This window comes from Manihot esculenta, chromosome 16 (assembly GCF_001659605.2).
Source record: "Manihot esculenta cultivar AM560-2 chromosome 16, M.esculenta_v8, whole genome shotgun sequence".
NCBI lineage: Eukaryota > Viridiplantae > Streptophyta > Magnoliopsida > Malpighiales > Euphorbiaceae > Manihot > Manihot esculenta.
The window spans coordinates 13,158,289-13,173,291 of NC_035176.2; the positions used below are offsets into that span (position 1 = coordinate 13,158,289).

The following is a 15,003-nucleotide window of genomic DNA, read 5'->3' on the forward strand; positions in this document are numbered from 1 at the left end:
TCAGCCACCTTACTACCCACCCTTCTCACAAAACCCTGGGTATTCGATGGGAGGCACATCGGACTACCACAGCTTCAGCCCTTATCCCACACAGATGCCATACCCACCTTATTATCCACCTTATTCACAATACCCAATGTATCCACCCCCACCTTACTATCCAAATCCGGCAAACCCTACCCCAGGGGATGCTGCACCTCCTCCTCCTCCAGCAGAACCAGCAGCCCCAGTTACCCAACCTCCTAGACCTAGCTCAGCCAGTGGGAGCAAGGTCAAGATGACCGACTACATGAAGTTGGGTGCTCCCCAGTATGAAAAAGGAGATGACCCGTTTGTGTATCTGGAGAGGGTCAAGGTGATCACAGATGAGATTGGGGCTGATGATAGTAGAGCCATTCAGATGGCTGGGTTCATACTTAAGTGCAAAAAGGCACGAGAGTGGTTCAAGAATTATGTGAACCCGAAAGTGGATAGCATGTCTTGGGAGGAGTTTGCAAACGAGTTTGCAGGATGGGCTTTCCCAAATAGTTCAAGGGAGCTGAAGATGATAGAGTTTGAGCAGTTGAGGCAGACTGATGAGATGGGTGTAGAGGAGTTCACAGACAGATTTTTGGAGCTGTTGCCTTTTGCAGGGCAAAGCCTTGACTCAGACCAGAAAAGGTCAAGGAGGTATATCATGAAACTCCACTCCAGATATTCCTCCTTGATCCAGTTAGCAGATAGGGAGAGCTTCCATGCCATAGTGGATATGGCCCGGAAAATGGAAGCCAGTGCCATCGTTCAAGGATCAGTTAAACAGTCAGTGGCACAGCCTTCTGGTTCTAAGACCCCAGGCTCTTCTTCAATGAGTGCAGCAACTTCAGGTAGCAAGAAGTGGGACAGAGGTCCCAGGAAGTCTAAGAAGAACAAGTTCTGGAACAAGGTTAAGTCTAGTCTGGGACTAGAGAGTGGCTCAAGCTCTGGTGCGGATAATGCAGTTTGTGCAAGGTATGGTAAGCCACACAGAGGAGTATGTCGGGTTGGGACGACGGCCTGTTACAGATGTGGTCAGGAGGGGCATATGTCTCGAGAATGTCCAAGAGCAGCCCCGATGGCTCAGTCCCAGCAGACAGCTTCAGGCAGTGTAGCGCAGCCAGCAGCTCCAGCCATGACTCAGGCCAGTGGCAGAGGCAGAGGGAGAGGGGCAGCCTCTTCTTCAGCGGGTTTCAGAGGTGAAGGTCCATCAGCTCCAGCACGGATCTTCACGATGACTCAGCAGGAGGCAGATGCATCTAACACCGTGGTGGCAGGTAACTTAGTCATTGGTTGTTCATATGTGTATGCCTTGATGGACCCTGGTGCATCTCATTCTTTTATTGCACCGAGAGCCGTCCAGAGGTTAGGGTTGATGATCTCTGAGTTAGAGTGTCCTCTCTGGGTCAGTGGACCCAAGTGTGACCCATCAGTGGCAGAGTCAGTCTGCCAGTGTAGTCCTGTGTTTGTTGAGGGAAGATGCTTGTCCGCCGACCTTGTGGTTCTAGACTTGACAGATTTTGACGTCATTCTAGGGATGGACTGGTTATCTACCCATGGTGCTACCTTGGACTGCAGGGACAAGGTAGTCAGGTTCAGAGGTCAGGATGGGTCAGAGGTTGTCTTCAGAGGAGACAGGAGGGGTACACCTAGAGGTCTGATATCAGCTCTTCAGGCTCGTAGGTTGCTTAGGAGGGGATGTCAGGGGTATTTGGCTCATGTGAGAGAGCTTAGCAGTCAGGTTAGAGAGCCCGCCTCGGTGCCAGTGGTTAGAGAGTTTCTAGATGTCTTCCCAGACGAGTTGCCAGGTTTACCACCTGCTAGGGAGATAGAGTTCGAGATAGAATTGATGCCTGGAACCCGACCGATCTCTATCCCTCCCTACAGGATGGCGCCAGCAGAATTGAAAGAGTTGAAGGAGCAGTTGCAGGAGCTGGTAGACAAGGGCTTCATCCGACCGAGTACCTCACCCTGGGGTGTTCCAGTCTTGTTTGTCAGAAAGAAGGATGGATCCCTTAGACTTTGTATCGACTACAGACAGTTGAACAAAGTCACTACCAAGAACAAGTACCCTTTGCCAAGGATCGACGATCTATTCGACCAGCTAGCAGGAGCGGGATGTTTCTCCAAAATAGATCTGAGATCCGGGTACCATCAGCTGAGGATCAGAGATGAGGATGTGACAAAGACGGCTTTCAGGACCAGATATGGGCATTTCGAGTTCCTTGTAATGCCGTTCGGGTTAACTAACGCCCCTGTAGCATTCATGGACCTCATGAACAGAGTGTTTAGTCGATACCTGGATCACTTTGTTATTGTCTTCATAGATGATATCTTAGTGTATTCCAGGAATGCAGAGGAGCATGCCCATCATCTGCGGTTGGTTTTGCAGACCTTGAGGGAACATGGCTTATATGCCAAGTTCTCTAAGTGTGAGTTCTGGCTGAGGAGCATTTCGTTCTTGGGGCATGTAGTGACAGAAAATGGGATAGAGGTGGACCCTAAGAAGACAGAAACTGTGGCTAACTGGCCTAGACCCACTTCAGTGACGGAGATCAGGAGTTTCTTGGGTTTGGCAGGTTACTACAGGAGGTTCGTTCAGGACTTCTCGAAAATAGCAGCTCCTCTGACCAGACTAACCAGGAAGAATCAGAAGTTTCTGTGGATCGACCAGTGCGAAGAGAGTTTTGAAGAGCTTAAGAAGAGGTTGACTTCAGCACCAGTTTTAGCTCTGCCATCTAGTGATGAGGACTTTACAGTCTTTTGTGATGCGTCCCGTGTGGGACTGGGTTGTGTACTGATGCAGAATGAGAGGGTGATTGCTTATGCTTCTAGGCAGCTAAAGAAGCATGAGTTGAATTACCCTACACATGACCTTGAGATGGCAGCGGTAATCTTTGCACTCAAGATGTGGAGGCACTACCTCTATGGGGTAAAATGTGAGATCTTCACAGATCATAAAAGCCTGCAATACATCCTGAGTCAAAGAGATTTGAACTTGAGACAGAGGAGATGGGTGGAGCTGTTGAGTGACTATGATTGCAAGATTCAGTATCATCCGGGTAAGGCGAATGTCATGGCAGACGCCCTAAGCCGGAAGTCACTAGGCAGTCTATCCCACATCACGGCAGAGAGGAGACCAGTGGTGAAGGAGTTTTACAAGCTCATTGATGAAGGTCTACAGTTAGAGTTGTCTGGTACCGGTGCTTTAGTGGCCCAGATGAGAGTGACACCTGTGTTTCTGGAGCAAGTGGCTCAGAAACAGCATGAGGACCCAGAGTTAGTGAAGATTGCCAGGACTGTTCAGTCAGGCAAGGACAGTGAGTTCAGATTTGACAGTAAGGGGATCCTCCGCTATGGGAGTCGATTGTGTGTACCAGATGACATAGGGCTAAAAGGAGACATTATGAGGGAGGCTCATAATGCAAGATACAGCGTTCACCCCGGAGCCACCAAGATATATCAAGATTTGAAGAAGGTTTATTGGTGGCCAGCGATGAAGAAAGAAGTGGCACAGTTTGTGTCAGCCTGCGAAGTGTGTCAGAGGGTGAAGCTGGAACATCAGAAGCCGGCTGGAATGCTTAACCCGCTACCTATTCCAGAGTGGAAATGGGAGAATATAGCTATGGACTTCATAGTGGGGTTACCGGCAGCATCCAACAGATTAGACTCCATATGGGTGATTGTGGACAGACTCACCAAATCTGCTCACTTCATCCCTGTCAGGAGTGGCTACTCTGTGGACAAGTTGGCGCAGGTATATGTAGATGAGATCGTCAGGCTGCATGGGGATCCGGTTTCGATAGTGTCGGATAGAGGGCCCCAGTTCACCTCCAGGTTTTGGCGGAGTCTGCAGAATGCCATGGGTACTAGATTGGATTTCAGTACTGCCTTCCACCCCCAGACGGACGGACAGTCCGAAAGGACCATCCAGACTATCAAGGATATGCTCAGAATGTGTGTGCTGGACTTTGGCGGTTCTTAGAGGCACCATCTACCTTTGGTGGAATTTGCCTACAATAACAGCCATCATGCTAGTATCGGGATGGCTCCATATGAAGCTTTATATGGGAGGAAGTGCAGGTCACCTGTTTGCTGGGAGGAAGTTGGAGAAAAGGCCTTGGCAGGGCCTGAGCTAGTAGAGATCACCAGCAGGGTGGTGCCCATAATCAGAGAGAGAATCAAGACTGCTGCAAGCAGACAGAAGAGTTATGCAGACATCCGCAGAAGACAGGTAGAGTTTCAGGAGGGGGATCTGGTATTGCTCAAGGTGTCTCCAATGAAAGGAGTGGTTCGCTTTGGGAAGAAAGGTAAACTAGCTCCGCGATACATCGGACCCTTTGAAATCTTGCAGAAGATTGGGAATGTGTCGTATAAGCTAGATTTACCTGCTTCGATGGCAAGAATCCATTCGGTTTTCCATGTTTCAATGTTGAGGAAATTTGTGTCAGATCCGGGCAAGGTTCTTAGTGAGCCTGATGTGGAGATCCAAGAGGATCTCACCTATGTTGAGCAGCCAGTGCGGATCATAGACACCCAGATCAGAAAGCTGAGAAACAAGGAAATCCCGATGGTGAAAGTCCTATGGAACCACCACAATATGGAAGAGTGCACTTGGGAGACACGGGAGTCCATGCTCCAGCAATACCCTTATCTTTTCTAAGGTTAGTTTCTTATATGTTTCATGTGTTTTATGTATATGCCATGCTATGTGTTAGTTGAGGAACATTCGGGGACGAATGTTCTTAAGGGGGGGAGAATGTAATACCCGGCTAGACTCCGGTATCGGAATTCCTACCGTCCGGTGGAATCTCGGATGTCGGAGACCTCTAGATGGGTAAAACCATGTTTTCATGAAATGTTTTAATGTTTTTGATGATTTTAAGTAAGAAGGAAATGAGTTTTTGAATAAAAACAACCTTGGAGGAAAGCTCAGGTTCGGCCGCCGAAACTCAAAGTTCGGCTGCCGAACATGCATGTGTTTCGGGTGAGCCTTAGGCCCCCGAAGGCATAAGTGAGGGAAGTCCAGGTTCGGCCGCCGAACCTCAAGTTCGGCCGCCGAACCTCAAGTTCGGCCGCCGAACATGGCATGCATGCGGAGGCACATTCGGCCCCCGAACATGGCCTGGACAGCCACTATAAAAGGGTCCCTTAGCCGAAAACGGGCGAGCTTTTCCCCATTTTCGGCCAAGGTGAGCTTTCCGCCGTCCCTCACCGATCTTTGATGTTTTTCCCCTAGATCTTTCAAGTTTTTCATTTGTTTTAACTTTGTTTTGAAGATTTGAGCTTTTGAGCAAAGTTTTGGAGCTTTGAGGTCCAAAAACTCAAATCTCTCCCAACTCCAAGTTTGGTCGCCTCTACTCTCGATCTTCAAGAGATAAGAGTCGATCTCTAGCCTATATTATGTTTTAAGTAAGTTTTATGAAGTTCATGGGGGTAGAATGCATGTTTAGGTTATAGTCATGTTTATGGGTATAAATGTATGTTCATGAACATTGTGGCTTGTAATGTGTGTTTGATGTGTTGTAGTTGGGGTTTAAGGTAGTTTGAGACCCCTAGGAGCTTGTATGCATGTTTTGGTTGAGCTAAATGCATGATGGTTGGAGTTTGGAGGCATTTGTGCATGTTTAAACCAAGTTTCTGCCCTTTGGGAGAAACCAGGTTCGGCAGCCGAAGGGACTTTCGGCCGCCGAACCCTCTAGTGGAGGCAGCCTTCGGTTGCCGAAGCTTGCCCCCGAAAGGAGACTTTCGTCTCTGTCTGGGAGTTTCGGCCGCCGAAGGTGCCGCCGAACATGCATGAGTTTCGCCTCTGTCTGGGAGTTTCGGCCGCCGAAGGTGCCGCCGAACCTGCCTGACTTTCGGCTCTAGAGGGACTTTCGGCCGCCGAACCTGCCGCCGAAAGTGCCCTGTCCAGCCTTTCTTTGCATGTTTTGCATGGATGTTTTGAGATGTTCTAGGGGGTTTTTGGGGATGTTTTTAGAGTTATGTTCTAGTATGTTGGTCCCTCATTTGAGTCCACCTGTGTAGGTTTGGACCCGAGGAACCGAGGACCTCAGCAGTGAGTCAACTGCTTCAGTCAGTGTCAGAGCTAGCCAGAGGTGAGTGGAATGACTCTTATGCTTTTAAATAAATAAATCAGTTTTGAGCATGTTCATGCATCACGGATGCCATGTGATATTTTAGGTTGTATGCATTAGAAATCACGAATATGTTGCATTGCATAATATGTTGTTGATGTGGATGAATGTTGAATGATCCGTTAGCCCTCATATGTTATGACATGATGATATGACATGGAAGTCCAGATGTGGCCTGCACTACGCCCCTGGCACTATGTAAGAGAAAGACCGGATGTGGCCTGCACTACGCCCCCGGTACTATGGAATATGTATGTTATGTGATGTTATGTATAAGGGAAAGACCAGGTGTGGCCTGCACTACGCCCCTGGCATGATTGGATTATGTAGAGGGCTAATTGGTGACAAGTTCATCCTTGATATGATTAGTTGTGATGTGATGCATTCCATGATAGCATGTGTTTTAAATGCTTTATGATTCTGCTCACTGGGCTCTAGTAGCTCACCCCTCTCCCAAATTCCCCAGGTTTGCAGGTACGGGTTAGACAGAGAAGTCAAGAGGAGTAAGGAAGTCTTATATATGTAATAGTTAGAATGTGGACATGACAGATTGTATAATGATGTATAGATATGTAATGTAATGATATTGAGGTTAGAAGTGTGCTTGACCATAGTGTAATGTAATCCCTTTTGAATCATGATCTTAATGTTATTGATGTCCATGTTTAGCTAACTCAACACTTGTTATGTCACCCCATTGGGGCATTGATGAGATCCCACAGAGGGGTCAGGTTTATGATTATGTATAAGTTCAGTGCATGCACAGGTTGAGTTGGCGTATGATAGAATGTATAAAAGAAAAGTTTTAAATTTTTATGTATGATTGTTGATCATGTATGGGATTAAACAGGTTTACAGGTTACATGTCAGGCTTGCTACGGGTCCCGGCGGCCTTAAGCCGATCTGGATCCTAGCGCCGGTAGCTGTTCGATTTCCGGGTCGTTACAGTTATGGATAATGGATAGATTAAATCCATAACAAACAGATTATATTTATCTTAGAAATTCTTTATCTAGTAGTTGCTTGTATTAGACTTCTACTCTAATTAGAAGTATAATTGTACGAACTTCCACTATATAAGAGGTTTATTTTTATTCAATAAAGCAAGCAAAATTTATTCCTAAAATTGTGAGATTTAAGACTCTCTCGTTAACAAGTCTGAGGTGTTAAGAGCTCTCTCTAATGAGCTTCTTTCCTATCAACCATCCCATGATGCGATCCATAACCCGAGACCGTAACACATTCCTTAAGCAAGGAAGAGGGAAAATAGAAGAAGCACATGGGCAAGGGTGAAAGAGAAACTATAAGAAAGGAATAATTTAGAATCAAGAGCTTAAAAAGTATTCGGGTTTTAATTTATTTTTCTCTTTTCCAGCTAGTCCATAACTTGGGGTCTGATTTCTAGGAAAAGTCTCTTTGGGTGTTGGCATTGTGTATTTCTTTTTATTTTCTTCCTTGTTACTCTTATTCTCATTTGATGTATCCACAATTACTGGAATTTCTAAGTCTCAATCAATACTAAAATTCCTAATTCTATCTCTTGAATTCCAATTTAGAACATAGAACTACAAATGGAGTTATCTTAGTTCCTTATTCTCTCACTTATCGTCCTAGTGTAGCAAGAACTCCGAGATAGAAAACAAACAATTCAATGTCTTGCATCCAATATGTATACCTACAAAACAAACCAAATATACCAAGGTGGTTACAACCGAGAACAAGTAAATACTTAGAATTTAGAAAGCTCTTTATCCTTAAGACCTACCCAGGGTTTGAAACATTGCTTTATAACATTAACTGGCACCAAATTTTAAAGGCATGCCTCGAGCTCAAGGTTATCCGGATTCCAACCCTAGCACCTCTACAAGAGAAATTAGGCGCTCACTTTATGCGCCTAGGCAAGCACCTGGCACAAGGCTCTAAAAAGGCGCGCCTTCTTTATTTCTCCCTTAGGAAGCACTTCCATTGGCAAAAAAAAAACCTACTACTCTAACCAATATTTGCCAACATGTTGATAGGGATTGCAAGCAGATGGGCCAAGCAGCTGCTAAAGATGGGACAAGACAGTTCCAAGTCATCTCAGAAGAAAATTAAAAAGGCCTGAGGCTTCACAGACAAAGGGATTCTAGAAGAATTGGAAGTTATTACTGCAGCGGGAATATAGGAAACAGAAGGGACAGATGGCAGCAAGGGAAAAACAATCATCATTGCTACAATGATTATATAAAAAAGAGTAGGGCAGAGAATAGAGCATGCATGAAACTTCTATTGTACTTTTCAGCTTATGCTTGGGCTAGGATTTCCTCGTGAGTTTCTTAGAATTCTATTTTGTGAGAACAGTAGTTGTATTCCCAGTTTTGCTGAAATACCGAAGGTTATTTCTCTATTCAATCTATTTATGTTTTCTTGTTCCTTAAACTCTATCACATGTACTTTAAAGTTTTCAAAAATTAGTATAGCTAGTGATAACTAGTCAACAAAATCTCATCAAACCACCATACCCTTGATCCCATATTTCTGTTTTCAATAATCATGGTCCTTCCAATCCCTTTTCTCATACATTTTTTTTTCAAGTTCTCTGATTATCTTTCCCATCTTAACTAGTTTTGAGCTTCTCTGTTTCTATTTTATATAAACTTGTACTTCTTAGGTACCACGAATAATGTTCCTTGGGTTTTTTATATTTCTTCTTTATTTTTTTCAAAGAAGACTTTAATATCCATTTAGGTAATCTATTCCTTGATTATTTTACCATCTGTGTACAAAGTAATATTAACATATGAAACAGGACTGAAAAAGAGAGAGAAAGGAAGAATACTGGAGAATATTTAAGCTTGATGATTCTCCTCCAGCTAGTTGGGGTGTTTATATTTATTTAAAAGATATGAAATAGGAAGGAAGCAATATTACATCCCATAATCATGGCCTAATTACATCACACAATCATATATCTAATTAGACCACATCATCACAGCAAATCAAGAAGACTATTTACAGTAACATGTCTCAACAACATATTATATAGTTCTTGTACTTTTAGGTTATTTAAAACTACTGTTTATCTTTCTTCTTGACACTAATAGGACTATTTGGATTCTTTTGTGAATATAAAAAATCTAGGGTGTTTTTAAATATTGAAAATTTGTGTTTGCATCATTTTCTAACAAGTTCTGGAAAAGGGATACTAAAGGTAAGGTCTTTATCTTATGCTTTTTTCTACTTACTAATGCTTTGTAGATTGGTAATTTTAAAAAAATTTGGCTAAAAAGAGCTACATATATATTATTTTATTTCATTTTTTAAAATTTTTATTAAAGTTTATTTTTTGTGCCTCATCTCACTCAGGCATGCACCTTGCACCTAGTCCCTAAAACCCCTTTGCCTCTTAATAACCTTAAGCCTTTAATAACTATGCTCACTTCCTCCAAGATTTGTTGTCAATGTTGAAAAGCCTCTCAAATCTTAACAAAAATTAAAGCACACATTATAAAAACCTAACTGACATAGGGACTGAATTGCCTAAAATGTCTATTTATCACAGAAAAGGATGACTTAGTGCACGAATCATTCCAGCAATACATCATCTCCAAGGTACTAAATAATGAATTGCCACTCTAAAACCAATTATTGTCCATCATTTGTGACTGTACTTTAAGAGCATTTTTATCATTCATCACATAAGGATTTGTTGTTTCCCCAATAAATACCTCCATCCATGCGAAAATCCTATGTTTGAGCTCTAAAGCTAAACTGTATTCCAAATTTTGCTCCAAAATCAGACCATATAGTTGGTCCCTTGGTTTTAAGTTGTGATCTTATTAAGCAGAAAATGTTGTTCAGTGTGTCTGAAAGAATTCTTATTACAGGAAGTGCAGGTGGAACTTCAAAACCGTCTAAACAATAACTATATATTCAGGTGTCATGAATTATAACAAAAAAAAAAGGAAAGAAATCATGTGACCTTAATTGGTTTTGAAAAGAAAAATAAGACCTTCACTTTGGTGCTCATTCCATCATGCTTCGAGACTTACGAAAAGAATTTTACGTTTTAAATTTAAAATTTATTTATTTTTTTAAACAATTTAAATTTAAAATAACATAAGTAATATTATCATTTTGCTTATTCATATTATATTGTATTAAAATCTAAATTCATATTTTTTTCTAAATTCTACGCATTAGATATTTGATCTAATTACCAATTTAAGAATTAGAAAGCAGTTGAAGTGTTTGAAATTGAAAGAAAGAATCGAATTTTATTTTGATTTGAAAGAAAAATCTAGTTAAGTAAACCATGGTCATTTTCGCTTAGTATTAAATTATACAGTTGTAATCACCACGAATTACCAAAGTTTCACTTAAAAACGAATTCAGGTACAGAAATATCTATATTGTATAATAAAAACTACAAAAATAAAGCCATTGCAAGTCCTAAAAGGCTCCCCCAATTCAGCAATAAACCAACAATAGAGAATATGAGATTGGAAACACAGAAACATTGGAAAAACGAGAGAGAGAGGAGAGGGAATTGGGAGATAGTGAATTTACTTTTAACGATGATTCTGCTTGCTAGAGGAAAACGAGAATTGGAAAGTGAGGAAGCCCTGAGCCTGAGGTTCAAACTTTGGGGATTGCTTCTGGAATTCCGTTGAGAGTTTGGCTTTACCCATATGAGTGCAGGAAAAAAGAACGTCGCTGCTGCTGTTTGAATCATCTCCGGTCCTCTCTGGGGCAGATAAGAGCTTTCGGTATAACTCAAACGATCCCCGTCCCATTCTGATGTTGTCTTCCCTTTCCCTCTTTATTAGCTACTTTACAAAATTAAAGAAATATCTTTTAGAATTACTCTTATTTATTCTTATTCTTAATATATTTAATTTTTTTAGGTTAATTATTAGTATTTCTCTCTTAAAATTTAAAAGGAAATAAAAACATACTTTTATTTTTTTTTAATTTGCAATTAGATCATTATTATGGTCCAGAGGGCAGAAGGGGTGTACAAGGATTACAACAATTTTAAATCAAATTAATTGATTCAATTATTTATTTCATTCAATTTGCTTTGATTATTAATTAGGTAAATTATATTTTAATTCTTTAATTTTAAAATAATTAACAGATCAATTTTTATATTTTTTAAACTGAATATTTAAACTCCTCTATTTTAATTTCGTTCAAATGTACCATCACTCCATCAATTTATTAAATTATTAATCAAATATTTTTTCTCTCAAAATAGTTTTATAAACTATACCACACATATAAAAATAATTTTTACATTTAGAAACCAAATTTTAAAAACCAACTCCCTCTCCTTCCAATCTAACCCAATTCCCAAACAACAAAAAAAAAATAAAAGAAAAACAAAATTTAAGTAGGCATCCATGGTTTGCGCTTCTTTTTGATGTCTAAAGCCCATTGCCGAGATACTTTCAGAAGTTTTTGAGAAGATACAATAACATCAACAAGACTAAGCTTCTTTCCTTCTTCAGATGTGATCAGTTTGGAGATTGAAAACATACTATAAAAACATTACTGAACAATAGGACCAGCAAAAGAAAATATAATCCATTAGATTTGCCAATTTAAAATGATGAAGAACAAGATTCAAACTAGGCCTATAAGATAAAGAACATGCATTTTCTCCTCACTTTTTCCTACATTAATGACAACCTATCATGGTATAAGGTTATTAAATACAATTACCGGTAAGAACCCACATGGAGAGAGGAGTTAAGCTGTCATTAATGAATCCACAAAAGTTCCATTCTCTGGGTTTTTCTTTCTGTTTAAATTTTTTTCCTCTCTAGCCCAGAGCATTAATTGTGGGCACGATCCATTCAGAAGCTTTCTATCATAACTTAATAGATAATATTTACCAGCATCATTTCAATGACCTTGGACAGTCCTACAAGCCTTGGAAGACATCGTGTACCTAAAAAAAATTCACAGTTCATTTGAGACTATAAAAGATTAACAATTGTACTCAAATTTGACCATTTGTGATTACACTTTTTTCATTAAAAAAAATCCATAAAAACAATTCACCCTCCGAATCCAGGAATCACTCCAAGTGTCAATTCCGGCGAGCCAGGTGGAGTTTTAGATGCAACTATACGCGCATGACAACCCTGCACAAAGATGGCTCCATTGAACAACCATAAAAAATGAAAAAGATAATGGCAATCAAAATGAAGGCACTAAGAACTGCTGCTTCACGAAAACACAAACCATTGCTAGTTCTAGGCCACTTCCAAGAGCTAGTCCTTCCACGGCAGCAACAGCGAGCTTCTTGCAATATGTACTAGTGAAAGAACGTAATCAAAACACGCTGATCTAAGAACACTACCACAAGAATTTCTCCAAATATATTTTAAATTGTGAGAATGAATCCAATAGATGATAATAGGTTAAAGTAAGACAAGTACCTTCAATGGCGTTAACGACAAGATCAACGGATACATCAGCCACAAGTGAAACATCCCCTGCCAAAGCACACACAATAATTGTAAGCAACTTAGAGCAATCAAATTCCAGGACCAACTTCTACAATAGCTAAATTGATCAAATCATACCAGTATGGTGAATCTTCTGCATAACACTGATGTCAAATCCACCGAAAAATTTTCCATTCTTACCTTCATCGATAAACAAGAGATATATTACTGCCAACTAAAGAGTTAACTCAATCAACAACAATTGAATCCTTATTGAGAAATATATATTGACTTGTCAAAACGATAGCTTGAACGTTGTTTTTCCTTGTGGCCTCATGAACTTCTCCTTCAAGTCCGCGATAACTGCCGTAGCAAAATTCGACAAAAATGAATCACAAAGGAAGTTCAGGTATGCAAAATTCATAGCGATAATCCTATAAATAAAAAGAAACAAAAAAGGAGGAAAGTAAATCAATCAGGTGTTTACATGGAAGAGCTAAGGCCTTAATGGGAGGATTGAACATGGGACAGCTACGCCGTCATTTCCAACCTCTAAGGTGACGTGAGGCTTTGCCATGGCTCCTTGAGAAGGCTAAAAGTAGCCTAAATGAAGGCGATTTTGCCAATTACTTTCGGTAAAGAAGAGGAAGAAATTGGGAGATCTTTCTTGGGAGGGAATGGTGATGACACAGCTTCAGTTGTTGGGAGATCTCCAGCACGCAAATCATCACCACCTCCAGGCGTGTCACTACCTCCACCAACACCATCAACATCTCCACCATCATCTTAAATTTTAATGCTAATTGCTTTATGGATTTGGGAGTACTTTCACCTACCTTTTCACCTTCACGGTCAAGGGATTTAGTGAAGTGTGGTTATTGTGGGCGTAGTTGTTCTTTAGTAGCTTCCTCTACTAAGGGTGCTTGGTTTCGGTCTGTGAAACAAAAATATGATGAGTTTGAGGAAGAAAATTGATTCTATATACCTAGATTTGATCTCTTCTCAAATCCACGTGTGCAAATTGAGAATGAATGTGCTGCATTACGTGAAACAGTTAGTAGCCAACAGTAGGCAATACAAGATTTACATGCTGAACTGGAAGAGGAGAGAAATGCCTTTTCAACAGTCGCAAATGAGGCAATGTCAATGATATTGAGGTTGCAGAGGGAGAAGGTAGAGATCCAAATGGAAGCAAGGCAATTCAAGCGTTTTGTAGAGGAGAAGATGGCTCATGACCAGCAGGAGTTTTTGCTTGCTGTAGATGATAGGGATTGGGATTTGGATGCGGAAGGTGATGGGATGGTAACAAGAGGGGTTGGGGATGGTGGAGACGTGGTTTTGGAATTAAAGTATAATTTGTCTTTATTAATTTTTTAAAATTTTAGACTTTGGTTTAATTCAATTAAAAAAAATTGAAATTAATGAGAAAATTTAACCAAACTGCCCATATATAAAAAAACATAACAAAACCCTATTGCATTTATAATTATGCAGCCATCGTACCGTTTCTCTTCTCCCTACTTATCTTCTCCCAAACGCCTCTAACTCATTCCTTCTAGTCTCTCCACTCTTGGCTTCCTTATTCATTTCTTCTTTTTCTCGGTATTGGAGGACCTTCCTCTTAAGAATTTGCTGAAGAAAATGATGTCCATTTTCTTCTACCATGCCCTCTGCCTTGAGATATAGCTAAAGTTGTTGGTTGGGTCACACTACTAGTTGTCTGCTAGTTAGGGCTGTGCAATCGGTCGGTTCGGTTCCGAACCGAACCGAACCGAAAAAACCGAAAACCGATTTATTAAAATTTTCAAAACCGAAAAAACCGATTATAAAAGTATAACCGAACCGAACCAAACCGATAAAAATCGGTTCGGTTCGGTTCGGTTCAAACCGAAATAACTAATCAATTTCATGAAAGCTGGATCGTCATGGAAGTTCGACGGTCGCCACGAAGCGGCATCGTCATTGGAACGGCTTCATTTCTCGGTGGCGGAATGTCATCTCTGATCTTGAAATTCCCTCCCAACTTCGTGCGCCAGCTCAGCACCAAGTCCCGCCGGAACTGCAGCAACATCGATGTGGCGTAAGTCGTTGCCGCTTTGTGGTCCGACAATTCTGCTACAGGTATTCCCTCGGCGGCGGCTGCCGGCTCCGCTGCAATCCCCGCTACGCCGATCGATTTGATTGGACAATAAAACTGGAAATGGACAATAACAACTAATGATTAAGATCTACGAATACCCAAAATTTCTTGCTCTGTCTCGGAGAGTATGGTCGATGCCTCCAGGATGGGGGTGTCGTTGCTGTTGGAAGCGATGGAGATATGGGGTGTCTCGCTGTTTCAGTGAGGGAGGTAAAGGAGTTGATTTGGTCGTGGATGTCGATAATGGCTGCGGAAGATGAATGCAAGGGATTCTTGG

The 15,003-nt window shown here is 41.2% G+C and overlaps 1 protein-coding gene across 1 annotated transcript in view; it reads right to left on the reverse strand.

The window, feature by feature from the left end:
• Window positions 1-10,960, reverse strand: part of LOC110602845 (glycine-rich RNA-binding protein 4, mitochondrial) — a 37,056-nt gene extending 26,096 nt beyond the window's left edge. Inside the window, exon 1 of the mRNA XM_021740428.2 lies at window positions 10,698-10,960. Within this exon, the coding sequence (XP_021596120.1) occupies window positions 10,698-10,863 (166 nt within the window). The 5' untranslated portion in view covers window positions 10,864-10,960. The remainder of the gene's footprint in view (window positions 1-10,697) is intronic.
• Between the last annotated feature and the right edge of the window lie 4,043 nt (window positions 10,961-15,003).